General features: G+C 46.1%; 1 protein-coding gene across 1 annotated transcript; it reads right to left on the bottom strand.

Annotated features, from left to right (window-relative positions):
* Nucleotides 1-2043: 2043 nt before the first annotated feature.
* Nucleotides 2044-25900, bottom strand: Lbh (LBH regulator of WNT signaling pathway). The gene is made up of 3 exons (XM_055627301.1): nt 25610-25900; nt 22933-23035; nt 2044-4675 (listed from the first exon to the last, which is right to left on the bottom strand). The coding sequence occupies exons 1-3, from the start codon at nt 25633-25635 to the stop codon at nt 4487-4489; spliced, it is 318 nt and encodes a 105-aa protein (XP_055483276.1). The 5' UTR covers nt 25636-25900; the 3' UTR covers nt 2044-4486.

The raw sequence follows: 25900 nt of genomic DNA, 5'->3' as shown, positions 1-25900 counted from the left end.
TTTAAGAAAAGACGTTTCTTGAGATTTTTATTGTCTTTAATCTATAATTGAACCAAGAAAGTACTGACTTCATTACATCAAGTCTTCGAGTCCATGAACATGGTGTATCTATCATGTACATATGACTTCTTCAATTTCTCTCAGTTTTGTAGATTTTGTTGCCCAAGTTTTATAAACCTAGCATTTATCCCTAAATAATATATTTTAGATACTAGTATAAATGTTATACTAGTTAAATTTAAATTTCTAGTTGTTTATTGCTATATGGAAATCCAATAAATTTTTATATACTGAGTTGAGGTGCTATAACCATGCAAAAATTATATATCAATTCTCTCTCCTTTTTTGTAGTTTCATGGTATTTTCCACATATATGTTGTCATATGCAAGTAAAGAGAGACTTTTGAGAGTTTGTGTTCAAGAAGTCCACATTAGACGAACTCTACAGAATTTTGGAGAGACAATCTGACATGGAGATGGGATGGATTTTTCCAGTTACCCTCAGGGCAATCTATACATTGATCTGGTAGCTTCATTATGGCTAACGTCTGTATGGATTGATATTCCATTAGTATTGATGACAGTTCAGCACAGATCATGTGATTGTTTCTAATTGAAGGCTTACTGAAGGCAAAGATACACAGCGTCAGGGTAGAAAATGCTAAACAAACAAATCCTTCTATAAAGCATCACTTTCTTTCCCTCTGGCATCCACAAAGCCTTTTCTGGTCTCTGAGAGCCTCTCCTTGCCTCCTTCCTCCAATTTCTTTACCACTGAATCAGAACATGTCAAAATATGGATCCTCTACTTGGAATGAAACCCAAACTTTCCCATTCCTGAGCAGTCCTCCGCACATCATTTCTCTCCGCCTATGCTGGTCAAGTTCATTCCAAGCCTTTCTCTGTGCAGCTTCCCCCTCCACACACACACACACATTAAACCTCTCTGCTATTCATTATCCGACCAATTCCTTGTCAGGTCTCCTGGGAGGTCCTTCCTAATGTTGCCACCAACCTAATGATGGCCACTCTCAGAGCACCCAGCCCTTTCCTGACCTCGGACTCAGTTTGTTTCTTGACACCAGCACAGTGACAAACCATGAGAGCCTGGGCCACCGCTGGATTGTGTACTTTTCTACTGTGAGCAGTGGGCACTCATGGATGGCTGGGGCCATGTTCTGTTTCTCTATTCTCATATCGAGGTGCAGCCCCTTCCCCATCTTATGAGCTTCTCTTCCTTTAAAAGGTTAGTTCAGATCTTTGGGTTCATGTTAAAAATATCCCCAAGTGACTCTAGAAAATGAAGCTGCCCAGTCCACTTCAAACTATTGAAATCCAGGTTTCTTGGGGCAGGGGCCAAGCATTAGCTTGTGGAATTCTCCAAAGGATTCTGACACACATCAGGAATTGAGAACGGCTAACAGAGAGGAGTGGCTGTTTCCATTCATCGAGGTGTTAGATGAACTCCAGTGGAAAGGCCACGTTGTAGAATGCTGCCCTCTGAGTAGAACAGCTACCACCACCTTCCCTGGAGCAGTTTCGGTCACAGAGAGACCCTCAAGGTCAGGCTTGCTTATGTTCTTCACAGAGGGAGGGAAGAAGACCATCATTATACCTTTCTCTTAGATTCCAAACACCCTCTCCCGGCCCTGTGCTTCCTTCCCAGTTTTCTGTACTTCCACTCCAGCTGCATGTGGTCAGTGGTGGTACTGGAGTACACAGAGCGTGAGAAGCTAAATGAAGAGGGCTGAGTCTATTCAGCTGAGGAAGCTGTCAATCATTCTAGAATGAGACTTTTCAGTAATATGCCTACTTCAGGGTCACTCATGTTTCTGTTTAAAAAAAAAAATCAATAAACTCATCAGTTCACCACACTGGACTTGGATGAACAGGCTTTCAGTCGTGTCCCCTGAGAAGAGATAGTGTAAGGGGCCAGCAGGAGATATTCACGGAGACCTTTCCAGCCAGTGTCCCCTTACTCCTGAGCCGGCTCCATCCCATCTGTTGAATGAACAGGGGGGATGAAAGGAACCCAAAACAGAATGGAAAGCATTTTCAAACTTTATTTACAACTGTCACAGTGACAAAAAGTAGTTTGGAAAAAAAAATGCTAGTTTCTCCCTGAGCCTCAAAACAGAACAGACAGAAGTCACAGGAGGTTCATCTCACAACAGGCATGTCACTGAAATACTAGGATTTTTTTTTTTTTTCAATACGATCAGTTAGAAATACACACAAGTTTACAAGAAGAAGAAGAAGGAAGAGGAGGAGGAGAAGAAGAAAAGAAAAAAAAAAAGAGGAGGCCAGATTGGAGCTCAGCCACTTGTCCAAGAGCAGCTGGGTGCCCGCCCCCCAACAGGCTCAACCGCTGAGGGGACTGACGTCAGCTGTCAGCCCCTGGCCTGCTCAGACTACACACGGTACAACGTGGTCTCTTGACCAGCGAAAAGGAAGAAACCACCCCATAAACACACATATACACAAGTAGGTTTGATACTAGATTTACAAGCACGTCCCCATCACACGGCAAGACCAAGACAGATATTTGGGATAAGGGGTGAGACGACACCAAAACACAGGAATTGAAAAGGGAGGCGAGGGATGAGAAATGCTGCAGGAGAGAGAGTAGGATGAACAGATCTCTGTAGCCAAAACAGAGCAGAGTGGGAACAAGAGAGAGAAGCTCCCCCATAGTGGGGTTGGCTGCAGCCCTCTCCCACTTCCGCGAGGAGCCGGAAAAAGTTATTGCCATCGGTGTGTATCACAGGCAGACGACAGAGGGAAGAGGCAGGGGGAGGGGGTGACCATCGGCATCCCAGAACCAGACCTTGCCGAATGCCGCGTCAACAGCTCACCCCTACGCTCTTGCCCCAACGTGCCTCAGAGCCACACTGACTTTGAGGTATTAAATAGAGCTAGACACACACTAGTCCAAAGATGGGGGTCAACCTGGCAGACAGAGACACGGGGGCGGGAAGGGGGCGGCATGGAGTGCCTCAGTTAGCTGAGTGAAGCCCAAGGAAGTCCACCTCTCGATCAAACAGTCCCGCTCTGAAAATTCTGTCCTCTAACCTGCCATTCCAGAAGGTTCTGAGCTATGATCTGAGGGTAAGTCCAGATGTTAACTTCCCCATGCAACTGCTGCCCTTTCCAGAAACAGGTAAGGTGGCAAAGGGACAAAGGCTGCCGTTCTACAAGGATACCCCAGTGCACCCTGTATCTTAGCCCAGCCTGTGCTCAGGAACAACCTGAGGAGAAGCAGCGATCTCATAATATCTAGGGTCTCAAACTGGATCCTACAGCTGCCCCACTGGAGGCCTGGTACCTCATGGGAACCTCAGCATACCCGTGCAGCGCCATCCGGACTCCTGCATGAAAACCCACTAAGCCAACTGCCCAACCAGGAAACATGGTCTGCTTTTAGCTCCCATGGGAGCCAGACTGGGAACCCTCACTGCTGCATGCCAGATGGGCAATAGCCCACAGCAGAGCTGGGGACCATCCACCTCATTGCTGTGCTCAAAGGAGAAGGAAGGGTAGGCCTGAGAGGGCTGATTCTTGCAACTTGCTGCTCCAAGGAGACTCGGTAAGAATTCTGGAGAGACCCACAGCAGAAGGAGGCAATCCATGTCCAGGCTGCAGCCTCAAATGTTCTGCCAGGACAGGAAGTGCTCTGGCTTTTCCCCAATATGTTGGGGTGGGGGGAGCAGAGATGGGTATAAATGGGAAGAAAAGCTCAAAGTTCTATGCCTTAAAACCCTCCAGGTCCCTGGGGGCTCTGCGGGCCTGAAGCAGCTGGGCAGAGACCATGGGAAGGACAGGTGGGTTCTTTCTTTCCTGTGTATCCCTCCAGCTGGCTTCCTGGGCAGTGTTTCCTGTTCTCTGTGGGTGACCAAACATACTTGAACTGGAAGCAGAGGCTGGTGCCCGTGAGCAACAGAGCTACAGATATAAAGACTCTGTCGTCAGATGCCCCGGTAGCCAGAGCAAATGCTGGCAATCACTTCCTGACTGTAGTTCTCTTTAATTTAAAAAGTGTTCGGTTTGTTTTGTTTTCTTTTTTTTTTTTTTTAGCCCAAAATGTTTCTTGCTCATTTGCTCACCCTCCTTAGCCAGAAACTGCCCCCAAACACACACACACACACACACACACACACACACACACACACACTGCCTCTGGCACTGGAGTTCAGATAGAGATCTTAGAAGCAGCACCCCTTCCCCACCCCACCCCCACCCCTGTTCTCAGCAGCTTCCTTTCTCAGCTTTGCAAGTTGTCGGAGGGCTCCATTGCTCAACGAATTAAAAAAAAAAAAAAAAAAAAAGACAAGAAAAGAAAACCGACTCGGTGATTTTCAGGTGCAAAAAAACGGAAGCCTCATTTGACATTTTCAGAATGATTGCGGCTCACTCTCTTGTTCCATCCCGATGGGAAACACAGTTCAGGCAGGCAGGCTAGCGTGACCCAGGCGAGCCCGCGGGGACTCTACTGCTCCTTCTTTTCGTTTGTTGTCTCTTCACAGTTGTCTTGCTCACCCTCCTGGACCAGGAATTCCTCAGGGGGCCACCGGAGCTCCCCACTCTCCACCTCTCCCTCCGTGGGTTCCACCACTATGGAGGGCAGGCGGTCCTTCAGTTTACAGCAACGGTCAAAGTCTGATGGGTCGGGAAAGATCTGAAATTTTCAAGAACAAGACAGACATCTGGTCACATACATATCTGAAAAGAGAAACTTGGCTCTTTTCTTACACACACACACACACACACACACACACACACACAGCACACTGGCTGTCTTCCAAGGATTATGTTCTGCCTTCTAGACACTGTGGGTGTAAGACAGGATCCAGGGGGAGTACGTTCTAGGGAAAACGATCTCTCAGCCAGACTATTTTTTTTCTAATCCTGAAGCTAAAAATTTGTGGACCATACCACCGAACAAAAGGGTGGGTGTAACTCTGCTTGTGGTGTAAAAGAATAGATAAAAGAATAAAAAATCACGTACTCACGGTATGCCAGGCCTTGCTTTAGAAGAAGCACTTTATACCTACAATCCACATTGTACAGCAGGCCCTAAAACACTACGTTCCTGCCAGAAGAATTACTGGTGCAGAGAAGAACAACCAGGTCCTTCATCGTTTGAAACTAAGAGTCAAAAACAAGTCTTGGTCACACTGTGTTAAACATCCTAGGCTTGGGCAAGCTAGTTGTCCAGGCCCTTTTAGCCTGAAAGTAACTGAGGCTAAAACTCGGGTGTGCTTTCTCCCATGCTCCTGCCCTTTTGGAGCTCATTGCAACTGCCAAACCAAAGCCAAAGCCAGATCAAGGTAAGGCCTCCAGTCACAAGCTAGCTGGGAACAGCATCCACGGTGCCTTCCTTTTTCACCCTTGAACGACTCCTGATGTCCTGCTGGTGGTACACCTCGAAGACTCCAAATCTCCTTCCAGAGTCCCGTGGAAGAGGCTTCACTTATTAATGCCCGCTGCGGGTTCTGCCCAGTGCTGACTGAAACATCGAGCCAGGCTATAAAACTAAGGGCCAAGTCTGGCTTCCCTTTGCACATACTGCCCTGTGACTACAGCTGACCCAATTCTTTGCCCAGTAGCTAAGCACTTAATCCTCTGGGCTGCTGGTCCCTTGCCATTCATAGCCCTCAGTGACACACCCAAGACGAGAGAGGAGCTTTGGTCTGGGAAACCTGGGGCTCACCAGATCACTGACACTTGGCACCTTCAAGGCCATCTCTTCCCACCTCTCTGTCTGACAGACAGGAAACCTAGGCCCCAGAGGGGAAAGGAGACTTCACTGAAGGTCACACAGTATGTTCGAGTCAAATTCAAGTGGACATCTGGAGAAATCCTGGGAAGCTGCCTGCTTTGCTATACACAGAGTGTAGAACTGCTTATCTCTCCCGACTTCTGTGGTACCCAGAGGGTGTCTGATCTTCCCATGCACACTCAGACCCCATCACAGGCCTCGCTGGGCTTCTGAGAATCAAGGGCCTCATAACGCGTCCCGATCCCTGCAGACCAGTGATTATTAACCATTTATCCAATAAAGGCCTATTGCTTGGGATTAAGCCTTAAGCAAGTGTGCATCGTTAAAGACTTAAAAGGGCTCATAAAAAGTATTGTAATAGCTGCCAGAAGAAAAACAGTGGGGGAGGGGGCTGGGCCCAGGCAGGTCAGGGAGGCCTGGAGAAACTGGCCACCGTCTCCTGTCATGCCACTCTGATATTTACCCTTGATGTACCTCTAGCATGGTGCATTCACACTAACAAGTGTGAGTGGAGGCTGGGTCTGCCAGGCTTTGGCGGGGGGGCAGTGTCCTTTGCTCACATCAATGGAGCTGAGCCCTTTCATAGTGAGGCTATGAGGCACCTTCTTCCAAGCATGAGCTCTAAGGTGCGATGTAAGTGTTCCCCAAAGAGTAGAGAGCACACTTCAGTTTACAAAGCACTATCAGATATCACTTCACTGAGACATCACTACCACCCTGGGGATAGTAAGAGTCTGAGACTCTGAAGGTCACAAGGCCTTCAGATTCAGACCTCATCCTAAACTAGGTAGGATCCATCTGGGTTAATATTATCACTTCAGTTTACCAGACGGAAAACCGCCCAGGGGGAACAGAACGCAGGGAGCCACTGTCCTATTGGCTGACACAGGCTGCAGCTCACATACAAGAATGATGGTCTGGCCAGCAAAAAACAGAAGCCCATAACCTTCCCAGCTCAGACTCTCATCCTTCTGGACCTTAGACATAGTCTTGGGAGCTAAAAAGAAGCCCTTGGACCATCCTTCTACCTTCCACAAGACAGCCTACAGCACAGCTGCAGGAGATGTAAGCTCTTGATTCTTATTATGATCTCTCAAGCCACATAATAACAGAAAGAATGAGAGTATTCCAGGCCAGCAGAAGCAGAACAGCTGATTCTACTACAAGCTAGAAAGAAGGTGCTGGTGATGGATGAAGGGTGATGCTGATGATGGATGAGGCCATGGCTGAGCAGAACCTCCATCTTCCTGGTAAGTGTACAAAGTAGGTAGTGGTAGATTCCTAAGGGCAGAAAATGACGGCCATGGCCACATTCCTAAGAATCAGCTACTCCTGGACCCAGATGTCTATGGGACTTAATGAAGCATTCATTTGAGGCCACTGGGCTGAGCCACCGAATCTGGATCCTTAGTTTCCCCTTGACATCAGTTGCATGACCCCTGTCAAGTCCTATCAAACTCCCACCCCAGTTTCTCCTCCAGAGAAATTAAGTTGCCTCCTATCACACTAGATGGGATAAGAAGTTCTTGGCAAGTATAGAAGTGATACAATGCTCTGAGGACAGAAGCAAAGTTCAAATCACGGTGTCTTCTTTGCAGCAACCCCTACAAGTCTAAAGCTAGCTTCCACTCTCCAAGCGTACGGTCATCCTCCTAACACAGTCGTGAAAATAATGTCAATCAATGGCTTTCACACCAAGGGCTCCACAGTCAGGCCTTTTAAGTCTTGGGGGCAATCTAAGCATTGAACATCTGATACTGCAGTAGTTGTCAAAGACCTTTGAACTGTGACCTACTCAAGGCAGGAACCATTAAAGAGAAAAGTTATTTTACAAAGCTTATATTTCATCATCATATTATTCTACCCCTTCCATCTGTGATTTTACTATCAGGTCACACAAATGTGTGCCTCTGAGAACTGTAGCTCTCTCCAAAAATAAACAACAACAACAAAACACATCCTGCACCAAAAAAAAGCCTCGTTAGTTTCTTAGGGAAAAGACAGAAAGCCTTGCACAGTGTTTCTGAGTCTTTTCCAGCACGATCTTATCTCCAGCAGCTGCTTAAGAGGCTGACCTCAAGGAGGTCAGCATTTTCCCACTAAGTCATGGTTTTTAATCATCTAGGCAGCAGAAAAATGAGAGGTTGCAGCTACAATTTGATGGGGTGGAGAAGGAATGGAAAAAAAAAAAAAGAAAGAACTCTGTCGTCCGACTTGCCAAACACATGACAGGTATAGTTGGGGTGGCAGGCAAGCAGTGTTCTGCATCCTGGGCTGCCCAGCAGAAGCTGGCTGCGAACAAAGAAATGCCCTGTTCCAGAAACAAACTGTTTCTGGTTAAACCTTCAAGCCCAAAGAGCCCCATCTTCTCTCTGGGCTGTAAACAAACAAAACAACAGCAAAGGCTTCTTAGAAGGAGCTATTGGAGGCTCTGACGGGTATCTCCTACCCTCATCCCTGGCAGGGCAAGTCCAGAAGCAACCAGCAGCCAGCTGTGTTTCCTTCAGCTCTTCCTATGCCTCCCTATCCCTGCCATCACTACCTCCACAAGCAGGTGTCACATGGGAGATGCCCACCATGATGGCAAGGACAGAACCAATGAGCACCAAGTGCCCACCTACACTAATGAACAAAATCTGTCAGTCACACACACTCCAAGAACATCTTGAGTGTGACATGAGCAGCACTCACGCAGTTGTGCCCTTTTGCCAGGTCCCCTCTCATCACAACAGGTCCTGACATTCTGGGGACTTGAGATGATCCCACTGAAGGCTAAAGAGGGCTTTAGAATGATTTAGGAGGCAGTCTGAGTAATGTGATTTAGATGCCAACATACTGGAGTTTCTGGCTGTGAAGGCTTAGTGTGGTCAAGAGAATGCTCTGCTGTAACGAAAATGTTCTCTGCGCTGTCCAGTACAGTGGCCACTCATCATGGGTGGCTAACTGAGCCCTTGAAAGGTGGCCAAATTTTACATGTGACTCAAATAAACATAAATTTAATAAAACTTTAAACAGCTACCGTACTCAAGCTACATAATTAATCATGAAGACCATGAAAACAGGGTTTTCAAGAAGACTAGAGTCGTTGGATTGGCTGACCATACTAGAGGCCTCAGAGCAGAGAGCTGTGGGGCTGAGGCCAGGTTTCTAAAGACCATAAACTCATCGTTAGCCTTTTTTTTTTTTTTTTTTTTTTTTGATTGAGCTAGAGAGTTGCTGATGAGCCAGCTCCCATTTCACAGAGAAGAACTGAAAGACAAAACTAGGCCTCCGAAGGCCCCAAATTTAGAGGCCTAGCTATCAGCTGTCTGCCTTTAAGCCAGGTGACCCAAACCAAACTGCCTCTGGGGTGGGGATAAGAAAGAGCTGCCTGGCACCTACCATGGAAAATGTGAGCAAGTGTAGACTTTGTGGCCCTTCCCCATCTGTGCACTGCGTGGCCATCATCTCTGACAAACAAGATGATCTGGCCACAGAGAGGGTGGAGGGCTCAGCAAGGAGCCGGGAGATGCTAATGGGGAAAGCAGACACCAGCAGGTGGGGTAGATGAAAGGTGCTTAGCTGGACACAAAGGGCTAATTACCAGCCACGCAAGCTGAGATGTCTGGCAGCCCAGATACCCTGCTCTTCTTTGCTAGGGGAGGAGCAGAGAGCAGGAGAAGCTGGGGCTGGAAGGAGGGCAGAGGGCATGGGAGAGAGGCTAGTGCACAAAACCACACAGTAAGCCTTGACTCTCTCCAGCTGCAGAGGGCAACAAAGAGCCAACCGCCAAGCCAGCTATGGGAAAAATACCATCATGCCTACAGGTGGACCGGGACTTCAAAAGGTCTAGCCACTAACGTTTACCATTCCTGTGACCTTCGTTGGGTCACTTAGTTTCTTTGAGCTCCTTGAACGAAATGAGGAAATGGTTTGGACTCTCCAGGGTTCTTGGGGAGGGTGCAGGGTCCTGATGGCGAGCCAGCCCTCTCCTCCCTCCCCTTCTATAAATTTGGATTTATACTAATGCTGATCTTACAGGGCTTGGGAGAGAGTCAAATCCAGGTATGTGTGAACATGCTCTGGAAACTCTTAAATTGCTAATGCTGGTCCTTATTAAGTGAAGCAAGGGTCCCGGAGGAGCATTTAGACTGAGGGTCTGGAAAGCCAGCATCTGTAGCTTGGGAAAGGAGCAAATGAACCACACTCTGGGTTTGTACTCACAAATCCCAGGCCAGGTTCTTTGGAGAAAGGCCCATGATGTTACTGCCTCCCTCTCAAAGCCACTGGATCCCCTAGAGCATGGATTAGGCCAGATGGAATGGAAACCACACTCTTGACACAGGACCTGGTCTCTCCCTGGAAAGCCTCTGACCCTCCTCACTGGGCCTACTCTAGGGACCATCACCCAGAGAAGTCAGATCCCTCTTGAAGCCTAGCTTCCCAAAGCCTGCAATTCTTAATTTTCCGTGACAACAACAATGGATTTGCCTTGTGTGTTTATTTCTTCCTAGGAGGGGCTGCTCTTCAACAGGGAGAAGATCTCTCCCAGCATCCTGCTCTGTTGAGGGTGGAATGAATGAGCAGAAGCTAATTCAGGTAAACAATATACACTGCACTTTGGTCCTTAACTGTATGTGATGGCAAGAACTATAGTCTTTGAAGTCTGACCTCCTGCTCTCTTATCATGTTAGTACTATTAGCATCTTATTGACTTTTCAATGTGGCAATCAGCTGGGAAAAACACAAAGATTCTTAGGGGCAAAGGGTTACAGAGGGGGCTCAAGGAAGCCCTAATGCTATCCAGTTTTGCGCTGTTCATCTCACCTCTCAACTCTTCTCTGAATCAAGGGCTATGGGACACCCAGCCCCATCCTACCCTTCCCTGATGCTTCTAATCCTTCAGGGCACATGAACAGAGATTTGGGTTTTATTTCAACTCTGAACCTCCTTCCTTTGGATCAAAGATGCTTAAGAGCCTAAGCCTTGAAACTGGAAGGAAAAGGAAATCCTTGGGATAAACACCATCTTTCATAAACAGCTCTCAAACACATACCCATTCTTCAAGTCAGGGGGTTCCAAATTCCAATCAATTAGTACTAATGGCTCCTGATAATGCTGGACCCAAAAATAGATGAAGCTTTGGGGGATATTAGAGGATTTCCCCAAAGTTCTCTGGGGCATAGATGATTTCAAATATCTACTTTTATCAAACGTGTATCATCATTACCCCTTTGAAAGGACAGCCTCTTGTCTAGCATTCCCAGTTCCTCTTTCCATCCTCCTCCACCAGCACTACCCACAAGTCCAGTGACCCAGTTGTCATTTCAACTATCCCTTCCTTCTTCATTTTAGAGACAAAAATCTTGATTCTTCAGTCCTGGCATTCTTGTCTGGACCTTGCTTTGAAACCCTACCCTAACGCTTCTAAACCCTTAATGAAAACTCTTTCAACTCTCCCAGGACAACTCTGCTGTCCTGTGTCAAGGCTTTGCCAGGTTTCACTCACTACCACACATTACTAGATCAACTTGCCTTGCTCCAAAAGTAAGTCATCTACTGAAGACCCATCTTTAAGGGTACCATAAAAAGTGCACCCCCCCCAACAAAATCTTCCTGATAGCAATACTTATCTGATAGCCCTACTGCTTTCCTCAGCCACACTCTGTTTAGTCTAGAGAAGCCACTTTTGAGATTCTTTTAGGGAGGAAGCACAGATGAAATAAAAATATTTTCAGTAATGCTCAGATTCCATTTTCTTTTTACACCATGTTGACACTTACACTGATGATATAAAAAGCCACAGTTACTGCAACCACTGACACCTTCACAAGTAACCTGAAATTTGTACTTGTCATAATTTATCATCTCTCACCTCACATGATTAAAATAAAGACAATCCTTCACATACTTCATAGTCATCATATACTGATTTATATAACATTTTCGTATTAGCGGTGGTAAAATGCCAAGTTAAAAATAAAAAATTTCTGCTGCTTATTAAGATACCCAGAGTTATCCCAAATAAAAGCACTTATGGTTGAGTTGCCAGCTAAACTAGCCATTTTCAATGGAAAGCCATTGTACTTGAAAAACAAATTGTGATTATTCCCAAATGGATAATTTCTCAAAAATGAAAAGCAGATGGTCATTTCAAGGCAGATGGCTGATGGTATCAGACACCAAGTTTAAAAAAAATAGACCTTTCAAGTGAAAAATCAGAATTTTGGAAAATTTATATTGACCACTATGAGCTTGATAACTTTCTAATACTTGCCAGCTTTCTGATGAGAATAGCAGTGATATTAACAAATATGCTTTTTTGATATTACATAATGAAATGTGTCACCATTTGGAGGATCTGAATAACTTATTTTCCAAATGATCAGTATAATATACTACAAAACTAAACTTGAGGAAAAGATTCAAGCAAAGTACAGCCAGACTAATAAATTTCAATGTAAGACTACAAAAAGTTCATGCACAATGTTTCACCTGGAAATACATAACATTTCAGAAACTAACACTTGTTGAGTGTGTAATCCTAGCCCTTGGGAGTTGGAAGCAAGGAGAACTTGAAATTCAAGGTCATCTTCTGCTACATAACAAATTGGAGGCCAGCCTAGGCCACAGGCCACATGAGGTCTTGTCTCAAAAGAATGTCAGGGGAGAAGGGGAGGAGAATGGAGAGGAGGGGAAGGAGGAGAATAGAAAAGAAGAGATGAGGGAATAGGGAGAGAAGGAATGAGAAGAGGAGAGAAGGGGAGAGGAAAGAAAGGGAAAGAAAAGAAAAAAAGCCTACTACATGTTAACATTTTGGTGATGTACCAAAACAATCAGGAAAATACGTAAAAATACTTCTCCCATTCCTAACTGCATAACCGGTATAACCCAGATTTTATTTATTTACTTCAACTAACACATACTGCAACAAATTTGCTCATGAGAAGCACACATGAGAATATCACCATCTTCTACTAGAACAGACATAAGAGCTATTAAAAACGTAAAAACAATGCTTTTCTTCTCACTAAGATTTTCTGTTTTGGATAATACAGTTACTTTATGAAAACTATTATTTATATCAACATATAATTGTTTCATTGTTGTTCTAAATAAACTAATAAGTAAAAATTGAAAAAATCTGTTCTAATTCCTAAAACGATAAATATAAAGACATAGGACACATAAACAAAAGCTCATAAATTGATTTTTTTAAAATATAAACTAAAACCCAAAGTTTAGAACCATTGCCCTGAGAGAAAAAGCATATTCTCAGAAAGATGGCCAGAGAAGTCAATGCTGAAGACAACAAAATTAATAGAGATTAATTCTTACTATGGATGAGGAAATCGAGGCCCACAGTGGTGTCGTGAACTGCCTGAGCTGGCACAACTAACACAAAACTGAGAGTAGAAAGTAGTTATCCAGATGCCCTTAACCCCTATGAGTTGAGGGTTATGAGCTCTGTGTTTCTGGTGGTACCCAAAGGACCTGTGGGAAATGTGAACCATGTTATGTAAGAGGAGGACTCATGTCAAGGTGACTGGTCCATCCTCATTTGCCTTCCACTCAGATGCTGGTTTGGTTCTTTGGTGCTTGTTCTGGGAGGAAGGGGTTAGAGGGTCTATGGGTATGTATATATTTTTATTGACATAATCACTAGAAGAAATTCAAACAACTGCACCTACTTCTGCATGCCCAAACACTCCTGCTATATCATGAATGTTGACATCTTAAACCAGGATATATATATATATATATATATACTGATCTTTTAACTATACTAAGCATTAGGCTCAGCACAGTAGTGCATCCTTATAAATCCAGCACGTAGGAAGCTGGGGCAGGGACACCAGCCCAAGCTACACACTGAACTACAGGCCAGTCTGGGCTACACAGCCAGACCTTGCCCCCCCAAAAAAAATCCCCAATACACCAACAAAAACTATACTCTGTATTATGAGAACTATATCAATTTTATATCAACCATTTTCTACTAAGACATTCATAACTAAGTCAACCTTAAGTCAACCTTATATTATTGCTTTCTTTATTTGAAACCATATTTTTACTCTATTTTCTAAATGTGATTTATTCTTGCTTTATTTTAAAATTTATACAATATTTCACTATGTAGCCCAGGCTAGCCTGAAACACACTGAGTACCCAAGGCTTGCCTCAAACCCATGATCTTTCTGCCATAGCCTTGTCACAGCTGAGATTATAGACATGCACCACCACATCTGACTGGATATTTTCTTAACATCTTTTTATATTTTCAAGGTTTTAGCCATTGGTTTTGCATATGTCACTTCAACAAAAGATCTATTATGTCTGTAAATCGGCGTTTTAAAAGTCTGATGACCTTAAGGTTGTATAAGTTCAAATTTTCTGTATTGGCTTAATGTGGCCATTAGTACTAACTAATCAATACAAATATCACAAGTCATTACTCAAAACAGAGGCTAATTTTTATTGCACACGTGTCTCACTATGAAGGGAGGAAGGCTACCTGGAGATGCGTTGTGAATGGTCTGTTTCTCTAATGCCCCTAAGGTTACTACCCCACAGCCAGCTGATCTCCCTTGTAAAGAGACAAAAAGACAACCTGGACAGGAAGGTAGAGAAAGAGAGCTGGCGAGGCCTTCCTCAGAACGGTAATTTGCTGCATAAGGAAGCTGAAGATGAGAGCATGGATTTCCTTAGAACCCTGGAGAGTTTCTGTGACCTGCCTGGAACAGCTGCCTTTCTGCCTTAACACTTTGTGAGCTGGGAAGTAGTGTCTACACAGGGCATCACTAGAGCAACGATTCACCATGAACTGCTCTCACACTGTAGTGCTGAGGAAAACAGCAGGAAGCACCTGGAGGTGGTGAATCATACTTTGGTGGGTAAATAACAAAGGAATACAAAAATCATAACTGAGTACTAATTGTCATAGTGTTTCTACCAAAGCAGGTACTCAACCTTTGAAGAAAATAAATTCCTTTGTGGTCATTCCCAGTGATAGCCTCCTAAAGAACCATGCTGCAAAACCTCCCACTCATGAGAATGGACATCTGCCAGCTTTGCAACAACACCTTCGCTTCTCTGTTACGTCCATGTAAGTGTCATGCTCCTTCTTTACTCGCTTCTTTCAAACATACTTGCTTTAAAACCAGACCATCACCACAGAAATAGAAAACTAGCATATGCCATGCAAAGCACCGGCATTTTCATAAACCAACAGGCATGTTGGGCTCTGCGTGAACACCGGCCTACGTTACTTCCATGACCAAAAGCCTTGCCAACTTGTTGGGTAGATGCAAAGTGCCCGCTAAGTTTAGACCTACCTCTAAGTGTCCTAGTCTAACATTCAGAGAAGCAAAGTTTCTCAACCAGGAGCTGAGAGACAAACCAAGGGAGGAACCCCAAAATGGTTCCTAACGCTAAGCATGCCTTTGGCCAAACTTCGTGTGTCTGTACAGGTCTTTTCAAGGTTACATGGTGCTTTGATATCATTAATAGAGTAAGAGAAACAAATAGGACGATGGCTAGCTTATATACATTTGTAATCAAGAGAGTGTATCTTTTACTAGCTATGGGTCAAGATTATGATAACTGGCCATTTTTCCAATACTGGCTAAATGTTGCTTAAGCACCATTAACTGTTATCATCATGCATGTGGTAAGTAAGCTACAGGAAGACGTTCTACTAAAGATGAACATACTAAAATAACAAAATGCCTTTCTGACTCCATCTTCAGGTCCCAGCATTATCCCATCTCTGTGGACGCTGGCATATTACATTCTGACAAACTTGTTTATGCATCTGTTTTCAAGGTACCGTATAATCAAGAGGCCTGATGTTGTTGGATCTCTTTGAATCGGTAGTTCTATTTCTAGGAATCCATTTCAGAGAAACAAATCACGGCTGTGCAGAGATTTACGTAAAATGATGTGCAGAGCAGTGTTTGTCTCAAGAACAAAGGATGCCACAACCTGGACGCTCAGCAAGAAGAAGTGGAACATACAGACTGAAAGGCTGTCTTACAAAGATAACCCAACGACAAGAACATAGTCACAGTATTATGGTAAATGAAAAAAGGATTAGTTATGCATTGAGAAATGTGCACAGAAAACTGTTGAAAGTAAACACACCAAAATATACCAGTGCTAGGAATGTGAATAGGTTTTTCCTCTTTGGTCGAGTCCACTTTGCTACATTCTATGAAGAATAAATATTATCTTTATAATGATAACACATACACATCCACTCACACTTTTGCCCTTTTACTCAGAAATCCTATTTGTAAAACTATTCTAAAGAAATAATATAAATTATTCACTAAGATTTATATTAAAATTGTAATGTAAACTATCACAGTATAGGAGAAAAATAAATGACCTAAAAATTTCAACAATAAGCCAATAATGAAACAACTAATCATCTAACCTCATGATATAATGTTAGCTTTTCCTAGCCTACTAGGGAGGCTGAGAGAGGAGGACTGTTGAGAGTTCAGGGCAAGCTTGGGCTGCATAGCAAGTACAACAACTTAGTCAACATAGCAAGAAATTATCTCAAAATCAAAATTAAGAAAGAAAATGTAGCTCAATGATAAAGCTATTGCCCAGGACACACAAAGCCTTATATTCAGCACCCAGGACCAGAGAGATAAAGAAAGATAACTGTAGATTATTCTGAATATAAATTGTAGTGACACCATGACGCTGGTGACCAATGTTATTTAAAACTTCAGACCAGAATGAAGTATAAACTCTAACTGCATGCAGTGCACTAGAAAAGAAGGTGAAAGACACAGGGTTGTAAAAAATGATACTCCCTGTAGGAGTATGAAAATTAGAAAAAAAATTAAAGAAGAAAACGAACATTTTCTAGTAGTCACCCAGTTTTGAAAAGCATGAAAATATCAAAATGTATACTTTCTCGATGAAAACAGGAAACGACTGACAAAGAAGGAAGGAAGAACTTTCCTATAACTACAACGCTCTGACTGGAAAAATAAGACGCAGCAGTGTACAAACATTCTGCTGTCTTGGCTGTGTGGTACAGTGGGGGTAGGAGCATGGGGCAGGGGCAGCACTTACACCCGCTCCAGCCACAACGATGGTCCTGGGCAGGTGTTTTATGGTCTCCAAAGTAAAAGCAGAGGATGAATTCAAGACATGGGAACCAAGTACCCGATACAACAAAGTTTGTGCTGTTCTTTATCTTGGCTTGGTCTGTGCTACTTCGCATAAAATATCTAGAGCCTTATTTTTTCCCTCCGTTGGCTTCCAAATAAAATCCCTGGCAAAGAAGCCAGCAGTCAACACAGTTTGAGTTAAACGGTTGCGGGCTTCTACTACAAGGCCTAACCTAAAAATGGTGTACCAATGCAAGGTAATGAAGACAGGGCAGGGGTGGGGGTGGAAGCTGTCCCTACCAGTCTCCTCAGGTCACAATACTACCTCAGTAACACTTTGGAGAAACTCTTGGAAGTGACAGCTGTTGTTTCTGAGATGGGTTTGTGCAGTCAAGAGGCCAGTCACAAGCCAAAGACAAACTGCATGACACAGGATTTGATTGGTTGACACAGATCTCAACTGGGCAGGAAGGGCAAGTGGCAAGAGGCAAGCAGAGGCAGCTCTATGCCTACCCAGGCTGGAAAGGAAGGAAGCTCCGCATGCTGCTGCAGCCCTGTGTGAATGAGGTCCTGTCTTCATATCCTCTAAGGATTATTTCAGACTCAGGCCTGAAAGATCATCTCAGGACATTCGCCAGACACCCAGGAATAGCTCTTGGCTTCAGTCACAAGATTCACCACCCAAATGCATTCCTTTTCCTCACGGTACAGTACAACCCTCCTTTTCTATCCAACGTAAGAGACTGGGTTGACTGGGAGAAAATGCTGATCTTGTTAAAACATTTCACCAAGGGATTGCCAAGGTACAGAGATAGTCTCAGCCCAGGAAAGGGAAAGAGGAAGGGCCCAATCCATCATTCAGTACTCATTAAGCATCTATTTGTAGGACTCTGGGAACAAAGAGCAGTCATAGCCCCTGGCTCTGCAGCATGATGAACACATGGCCAGCGGGAAAGGGAGGGTGAGCCCCAACACAGGCCTTTTGAGAGGAGCTGTATGAAGCCAGTGTACAGAAGGCTGGCTGGCTGTGAAAAAAATATCCTGCTCTCTGTATGGCCAGGCACAAACACACTGTTGTGCCCATGGGGGTAGGGAAGAAGAAGAAGAAGAAGAAGAAGTCTCCCATGGGAACAAATCCAGCCATCTGCAGCCCCTAATCCAGGGACTTTCCACAACAGTGAACATGACCTTTGTGTCTAGGCTTCTAACATAGAAGGGAAGGGGCTGGGCTCCTGCAAAGAAGACTTGCAGTGTAAGGATGTGGGGTGGCTTAGAGAGAGCCAGTGTCACTCAGAGGAGGCAGCTCATGCTTCTAAATCCAATGTACAGATGACTGCTGTGCATTTCATCATTATGAGAGTAGTGGAAGGAGGGTCAGGAGAAAAAACACTTGCCATGACTCCAGCAATGTGTCATGTCTCTGGCAGGCCATCCCCTGCACAGACTTTTGGGATTTTAGCTTTATGTCTCTCTGGAGACAACCGAAGTTTTTTTAAAGTCTGATGTTTGTGAAAGATGATTTGCTGGTGACCATGGAACCTTCAGGACAGTGTCATGCACAGCCTTTGAGTCTTCCAGTCCTCTCTCCACGACAGAGGTACAACTAAGGCTCTGAGCCTGCAAGAAGCAAACAGTAAGGGGTGACAAGAAAGGTCAACCCACCACCACCCCTCTCTTTACCCTGAGATGATGAAGGGAAGATGCAGGATGCTCTTAGCTCTCTAGATCAAAAGGAAAGCACAGGGCACGTGCGTGCATGCGTGCGTGCGTGCGTGTGTGTTTCAGAATGACCCTCTGGAAAGCAGAGCCTAGGTATCTGTCTGACTGAGAGATGATGTCAAAGGCAGGCAGGCATGACCAAAAGTAACAGCAGGTGGACTAGCAGCAGCAACCAAAGAAGCCTTGGGAGGGGCTGCAAGTGTAGCTCAGTTGGCAGAGTGCTAGTCTAGAGTGTAGGGGGCTCCAGCACCACAAAGGCAGGACATGGTGACAGAGCTTGTTACCCCAGCACTTGGGGTGAGACCATCAAAAGCTTAAGGTCACCCTCAGCTCTGCAGAGAGTTCTAAGCCAGCCTGAGCGAGATGCCTTGCCTATAAATAAATGACATAAAAGTGAAAGGAGCCTAAGGAAAGAAAAGGTATCAAACCTCGGACCAGAAGCGAGGAAGGAACAGGTTTAAATGTAAGGGTACCAAAAACTATGTGTAGACATAAGCACAGTGATAAAAATAGGACAGTCTGTGTGCACTCTACCAGGAGAAGGTAGGGGGTAAGGCCGAAATGCCAGGGCCCCTTGGGGTTCATCAGTATAAGAACTCATAGGGAAATTGCTAGAACCCGTCCCTATACAGAAGTCTGGCTAATTTGAGAGGAGACCCTCACAGATAGCCATTCTTACAGCAGTAGGCCCATAGAAAGAGCAGGCTCTCCCAGGCAGCCAGTGACTTCTCTTCACTGGATGGCAGACATTCCTGTCCCATAGGCTGGTGACTGATCAGGAAACCCACAGATGAGGCATAGGGATGGAGCTACAGCCCTTCAGGACATAAATATCCTCACGGAGACCCTTCCACATGGCTCCAAGAACTTGCTGCCACCCACAGCCTGAGCTAAATGTACTAGGCTTTCTAGTAACCACTCACCCACCCTATGGGGTGTGATAATTCCTGACAAATAAATGTGTTACGTGGGTTTCACTCATTTGAATCACTCTCCAGATTGATATGGAGACAAAGCTAGGCACTGGCTCCAGATTCTGATACATGCCCACAAAATGGTATGAGCTGAGGATGTAGCTGAGTTGGTACGGTGCATGCCTGACGTGAGGCCCCAGGTTTGAGCCCCAGCACTACATAGACTGGGCATAGGACTCTGTTTTATAATCCCAGCACTTGAGAGGTGGCTGAAAGAGGATTAAAATCTTAATCCCCTGCTAGTCTAGGATACACGAGACCCTGTCTCAAAATAAAATAAAGTAAAACAAAACACAAAACTATTGGTATGGGTTTCTTAACAACAATAAGAGGGCTAGACTGAGTCCTTTGGGGGATAAAATGGACATAAATTCAGTGGGACCTACAGTGGGACATACATTCAGAGGCTATCACAGAGGTAAAGGTGGCTAATTCCAAATCAAGAGACTCTTCCCCTTCACACCTTCTCTGTAAGCATATAGGTACACGAGTCAGGAAAGGATGATGGCTAGAGGATACAAAGTTGATAGCAAGGCACCACTGCCACTAAAGACCTGGAAATGGGAAGGTAATGTGGTACCCAAGTGCTGAAAACCCATCACGGCATCATTGGAGCGTACAAAGTTCCACAGGCATTGAAAGAATGGCCATATACAATACAGAGAACTCAGGAAAGCCTAACTCTAGGTGTGTCTGGAAGCTAGGGGGATGGCTTAAAAGTCTAATGGGCCGCTTATATGATGACCTTGTTTCAAGGTCAAATCACAAGCCTGAGATTCTATTTCATCTGCCAAGCCCAGATTGATGTCTCCTGCCCTTGCTTCGTTCCTTGGAAAAGCAGGTCTCAGTAAAAGCCACATACTATTATTATCCTCAGGAGTAAAGCCAAGAACAGAGCACCGAGTTCCCACCCTTAGCTCCAAGCAGAAGCCCAAGCATGCAGGACAAACAGGCTTTAGCCAAGAAGCAGGCCCAGCCAATCCCCAGGGCGTTGGTGGGAAAGCTTTTAATTTGACAACACCAGCTTTGTGGGGGCCCAGAGAGTACCCATCACTTGATAGTTGCCAGACCAGTTCACAGCAGAGCCCCATACTTTGCATAAACAGGCAGCCAAGGGGTATCTGAAGCTGCAGCAGAATTACATGTGGGAGATGGGGTTACCCCATCAAGGCTCTCATTTTCCTTCAAAGCCCAGCCCTTGCTGATTCTGTTTCATGACATCTCAGATTCTGTGAGTTCACATAAATGTTCATATGTTTTGGCCAAGCTGCATATATTCCAGAAGTACATGTACATGCTGGTTTCTATAAGCCCTAGGCCATGGATGCAGCAACCAGTATATCAGGTTAAAAGTAGAAAGTGCCTAGTAAATGCTGCTTTGCTAAACATTTTTAGTTTCCCGTTTCTCTTCACCAGACAACCAAGAGTCTTTTCTGAAATCATCTATGACAAAGAGTTCCAGGTAAGATATTTGGACACAGGGCAGTGGTCCCCATCCTGGGGACAGAGGTAGGTTTCCTGGGGGCTTTGGGAACTAGGCCCTGACTACAGCGGGATGAGAAAGAAAGCCTTGAAGGTGTTTTGTTTTGTTTTTGGAAGTATCCAGTGTTGTATTGTAAGAACCCAGAAATGCTTTTATTTTTCTCCAGCCACCTCAGCCTCATTCAGGCCTTTTCATCTAGCATGATAGTCCCTTCCTCCATGGTTACCTGGGGTACGTCTCCATCACCATGTTCTCTGAGGGTCTGAGAAGACTGCCTGACTCTTTTGCCTGGGACATGTTTAAAAAATAATACACACACACACACACACACACACAGAGAGAGAGAGAGAGAGAGAGAGAGAGAAAACTACGTCTAGAAAGGTTCTGTGGTGGAAATCTACAACCCAGAAGTGAAATGCACCCTCACCTGTAACCAAGACATTGAGCGTGACTCATGGGCTTGGAAACTGCTATCCAAAACTACCTCGGCAGGCCCGGAAACTTCCGAATCTCCCACCTGGCCATGGGGCCCAGTGTTGCCTTCCTCAGCCTTTCTCCAGGGAAAGAAGGTTAGAACAGGCTTGAAAGGCCTTTTTTTTTTTTTTTTCCTTAGGCCCCTCACTCCCTGAAGGCCAATGGGATGTTTATTTGCAGCTAGCAAGTGAGGCCTGATATGTTGACACAGAACAAAGGACCTCCTGAATCTCCCAAGCATGTCTGGTATCTGAAGGCATGTTCCCAACATTAACTTTTATCTAGGCTTCTCTTTGATTACTCCCCTCCTGTCACGTGGCACCCATCCAAGCTTTTCTATTTGTTTCATTCCTTACAGAATAAGTGTCCCTGAAACAGCTCTAAGGAACAAGCAGCTGGAGGAGGTCCAGACTCAGGCCAGAACTAGCCCAGCGTGAAGACACAGCATATGTCAGAAGATCAAAACCATCAGGAGTAGAGAGCCGAGTCCCCAAATACGGGCAGGATAGGGTCTCTGTGTAGAGGCGAGCTGGCATTCCTTTGGGAGTGACAACGTAGAGCGAACAAAGCAATGTACATGAAGTGTTTTTGTACTCCATGCTCCGTTCATCTGCCTGGGCTAGCCACTGTATACACTATGCTCACCCTCAAAATATCCCCTTACAGATACTTCTCTCTTCCCAAACTGGCAATCTAGGGACTCTCTGGTGATCCAGTTGCCTATCCCAGAGGTAAGCAACGGTGCTCTCTTGCTGTCTGGGATGATATCCCCCAACCCCTCCACACCTCCCCATCATGGTGAAGTGAAGCTTCGCCACACTTAAAGAATTACACAGGAGGCCTTCCACTCTATATTTATCTCCACTTGACAGGATGATCCCTAGGCTATATTCTAGCATCATCATTGCTGAGGGAGTGTCCTCTTCAGCTCTGTAGAGTTGAAGCATGAACTCTGAACCAAGCCAGTTGGTTGTCACCCGAAGAAGACAGGTAGCCATACCCCCTCAGGCCACCCTTTCCCACAGCTACATTATTTTACTGCATGACGCCTGGCTGGGGAGGCCCAGTCCGCTGTTATTGGGAGAATGGTCATGGCTAGCTAATGATGTCATTAATGTTTACTGAACCCCTCGGCGTCCCACGCACTGTAAATGCCTTGAACCTCTCATTGTGTTGACTCTTCATCACAATCCTATAGGATGTGGACCACTGCCACCTCATTTTACAAACGAAGAAACTGAGGCTCACTGGCAGTCAAGGATTTCTCAAGGTGACACAGCTCTTACAGATGATATTGGATTCCCCAAACTCTCACAGGTGAAACGTGGATCCCCAAACCAAGACTAATTCCAGTCCCAGTGAAAACTCACAAGGCTCCAAGTTTGAACTCACCTGGTAGGAAAGGCCATCCTTCCGGGGGCTGAGGCCAATCTCTTCCATGGATGGGGTGTTCATCATCACCTCAGTCATCTCAGCCGATCTCAGATAGTCAGGGCTGTGGAGAAATCCACACCAGAAGTCAGCACGTGTTCCCACGGGCACATTCCTTCCCTTAGTGACTTCGTGGCCCTGAGATCATGGGACTGGCTAAAGACTGGACGAGAGATGCTCAAAGGGCTCACAGCAAAGCAAGCTCAAGCTGGCAGCACTGTGGCTTGCTCATCTCCAAAGACCAGCGACAAAACAAAGCCTGCTCTCTGCAACTTCTTCCCTTGCCTCCAACCCTTACACAAAGCAAGCTTGGATTTTCTTTAAAAAAAAAAAAAAAAAAAAAAAAATAAAAAACCCCCCCCCCCACACACACACACACACATACACTTCTACACACACATAGAGGAGGGGGAGAGAGGAGTCTGTGTGTCTATATGAAATGAATGCAGCTAGGTTTTTCTTTATCCTCCCACTAATGATAAGAGTAATCTTGCCCATGAATTTCCACTGGGAACTTCACAGTAGAATTACATAATAACAGTAACAGTCCAGCCTCAGGGAAACAGAGTCTAATCATGGTGTCTTCCTAACTGTCTCTGTCTGTCTAGTGCCCCTTTAGGCAAAATGTCCCACCCCAAGAGGTCAGCTTTTCTGTAAGCGTCACCTCTGCCATCCTACCCACTTCTGTGGTGCTAGCAGCAGCTGCTACTAGCTCCCAGCATGAAAAAACATCCCAGGATTAAAACCTTAAGGACACACAGATTCTGAGTGCAAGGAAATTTCCAGAGGGGCCAAGTTGGCCTACCAATGGCTGACATGTGAAAGTACTTTGTATTCTCTAAGCAGGGTACAAACAGCCCATTATCCTTGCACTGGCCATGGGCATACACAGAGTTCAGTGTGCATAGCCCCAAACATACATACTGAATCCAGGGTACCCACAACACAACACCCAGTGTTTTCGCTATCACATCCACGCACAGTTTTAAAAAGGTAAAAGGCAGGGCAGGCTTTAGAGAAACTACATCTAAGAAAACAGGAAGACAAGCATCTTTTTAAAAACAGATCATAGAACCTCTCTGAGCCGCAGGAGCCCTGTTTATTACCAAGATGCTAATAATCGCTAATAATGCATATCTCATGGTTACATCTGGAGGGGGAAATGCTGCAGACATCGCAGGAAGTGCTAATTAACAAAATAATCATAAACCTTAATGGGTGAGTGGGAGTGGGGTGGGTAATATCCCCGAGGGCTCCCAACATCTACCTTACTAAATTTTGATGGGGTGGAGTTGGGGGAAGGCCTTCACCACTCTTCAAAGACTCACCCATATAGCACCTAACTTGTCTGGACATGAGGGGGTACACTAGCTTCAGGTGTCTGGATTTTTTCTTACTTTCTTTTGAAAGTCCGTGGCCTCTCTAAACTGGGAAGGAGACAAGAGACTAAGAAAGCCTGACTGGCTTGGGGGGGCAAGTTTACATTTAGAGCCTAGACTTTGACAATCACCCCACCCCGCCCCTGGGTCTGGAAAAGCCGCCTCCAACCCCCAAAGAGGGGAGCCAGTAGACATCCACAGGGCTGTAACCAGGCTCTTCGCCTCCTGTAGCGGCTTTCTGTTCTTTCTTGGAACTGTGGCTCGGGCCCAAAAAGTTAAAAAGAAGAAACATGAACTTTCAGAGTTCCTGGGCTCAGCTGAGCAGCGCTGTGGTCAGGGCCCACTTTTCCCAGGCTCAGAGCTTGCCTTGGACCCCGGGCCTGGCTCGGCAAGGCCAGCACCTGCAAAGCGCGCTACGGGGAGACAAACGCCCGTGGTCCTGGCCCCTCCTCTACCCCACAGCAGGAAGGAAGAAGCAGCTGGCGCTCACGTTCCAGCAGCTAGGGGCCTCTCCCCGTATCCTTCCCGGCTCTGACCCCCCCCCCCACACACACACACACCACCACACACACACACACAACCTGATCCTCCCCGGTTGGAGGCAAACCTCTGCAGCCCCCAACCCAGCTGTGGCCGGCTTCTTCCATCTGTCACTGCCCCAGCCCTCCAGAAAGGCGCATTGGATTTTAGGGGCTACGGGGTTGAGAAGGTGTAGCGTGAACCCCGCTGCTTGTGATTTTGCCTGCGGGAAGAGCGTCACCCCGGTCTCCCCCTCCCCAAGCTCTGCAAACCCAGAGGCTGCACCAGCTCAGCCCCGCTGCAGCGGTCCTCAGCGCCGAGACTTACGCGCAAACAAAAAGGAAAAGGGGAGGGGCCGGGTGAGCCGGAGCCCCCTGCACCAGGCAGGGCTCCTCTCCTGCTGCCCTCAGAGGACAGGGCTTCCTCGGGGGGCTTCAGGAGGGACCCCCCAGGCTCTCCCCACCCACCGCCTCCAGATCCACACCCTCTGGCCGCCGCTTAAGTGAAGGTTTCGAGTTCACTTCCTTTGTCTGGATGCTCTCAGCACTGCCTCCCCCCAACCCCCAGCTTTGCAACCTTGACGTCGACTCCTGCAGGGGCTGAGGCGGCAGGGCAGGTCAGCCCGCGCTGGGTGTCCGTGCCGCTCTGTGGCCTCGCACCCGGAGCCGGCACTAGGAGGCTGCCGGGCCCCGCAGGCACCTGGGTTAAACGGGCGTCCGCCGCAGGCGCAGGATACTCACCAGTGAATGGGGAAATATACAGACATGAAGTCCTAGGGGAGGATGACCCACGCCCTTGTGATTTAAAAAAAAAAAAAAAAGCAAACAAACAAACAAAAAACAATCAAAATAAAAACAGGTCACTGCGTCCTGAAGGAGGATGGCAGGGCCACAGAGGAGAGCAGCGGGCAGCTGAGAGCGGGCGCTGGGCGATCGCCGGTCCGCCTTTCCGAGACAGCCCGGCTGCTGGCGGCGTCGGCACTGCAGACCAAGCTCCCCGCTCTCCACCGAGCTCCGGGTCCCACAAAGAGC

This window comes from Psammomys obesus, unplaced genomic scaffold, assembly GCF_907164565.1.
Source record: "Psammomys obesus unplaced genomic scaffold, mPsaObe1.curated_primary_1811, whole genome shotgun sequence".
Lineage (NCBI taxonomy): Eukaryota > Metazoa > Chordata > Mammalia > Rodentia > Muridae > Psammomys > Psammomys obesus.
This window is presented reverse-complemented; position numbering and strand designations above follow the sequence as displayed.

Excerpts from the sequence above, each read along its gene's own strand:
- Lbh (XM_055627301.1), bottom strand. The coding sequence starts at position 25,635 with ATGTCTGTATATTTCCCCATTCACTG. Across the intron at positions 23,036-25,609 it reads GTATATTTCCCCATTCACTG|CCCTGACTATCTGAGATCGG; the intron begins GTGAGTATCCTG and ends ATTTCTCCACAG. Across the intron at positions 4,676-22,932 it reads AGGATGGCCTTTCCTACCAG|ATCTTTCCCGACCCATCAGA; the intron begins GTGAGTTCAAAC and ends TGAAAATTTCAG.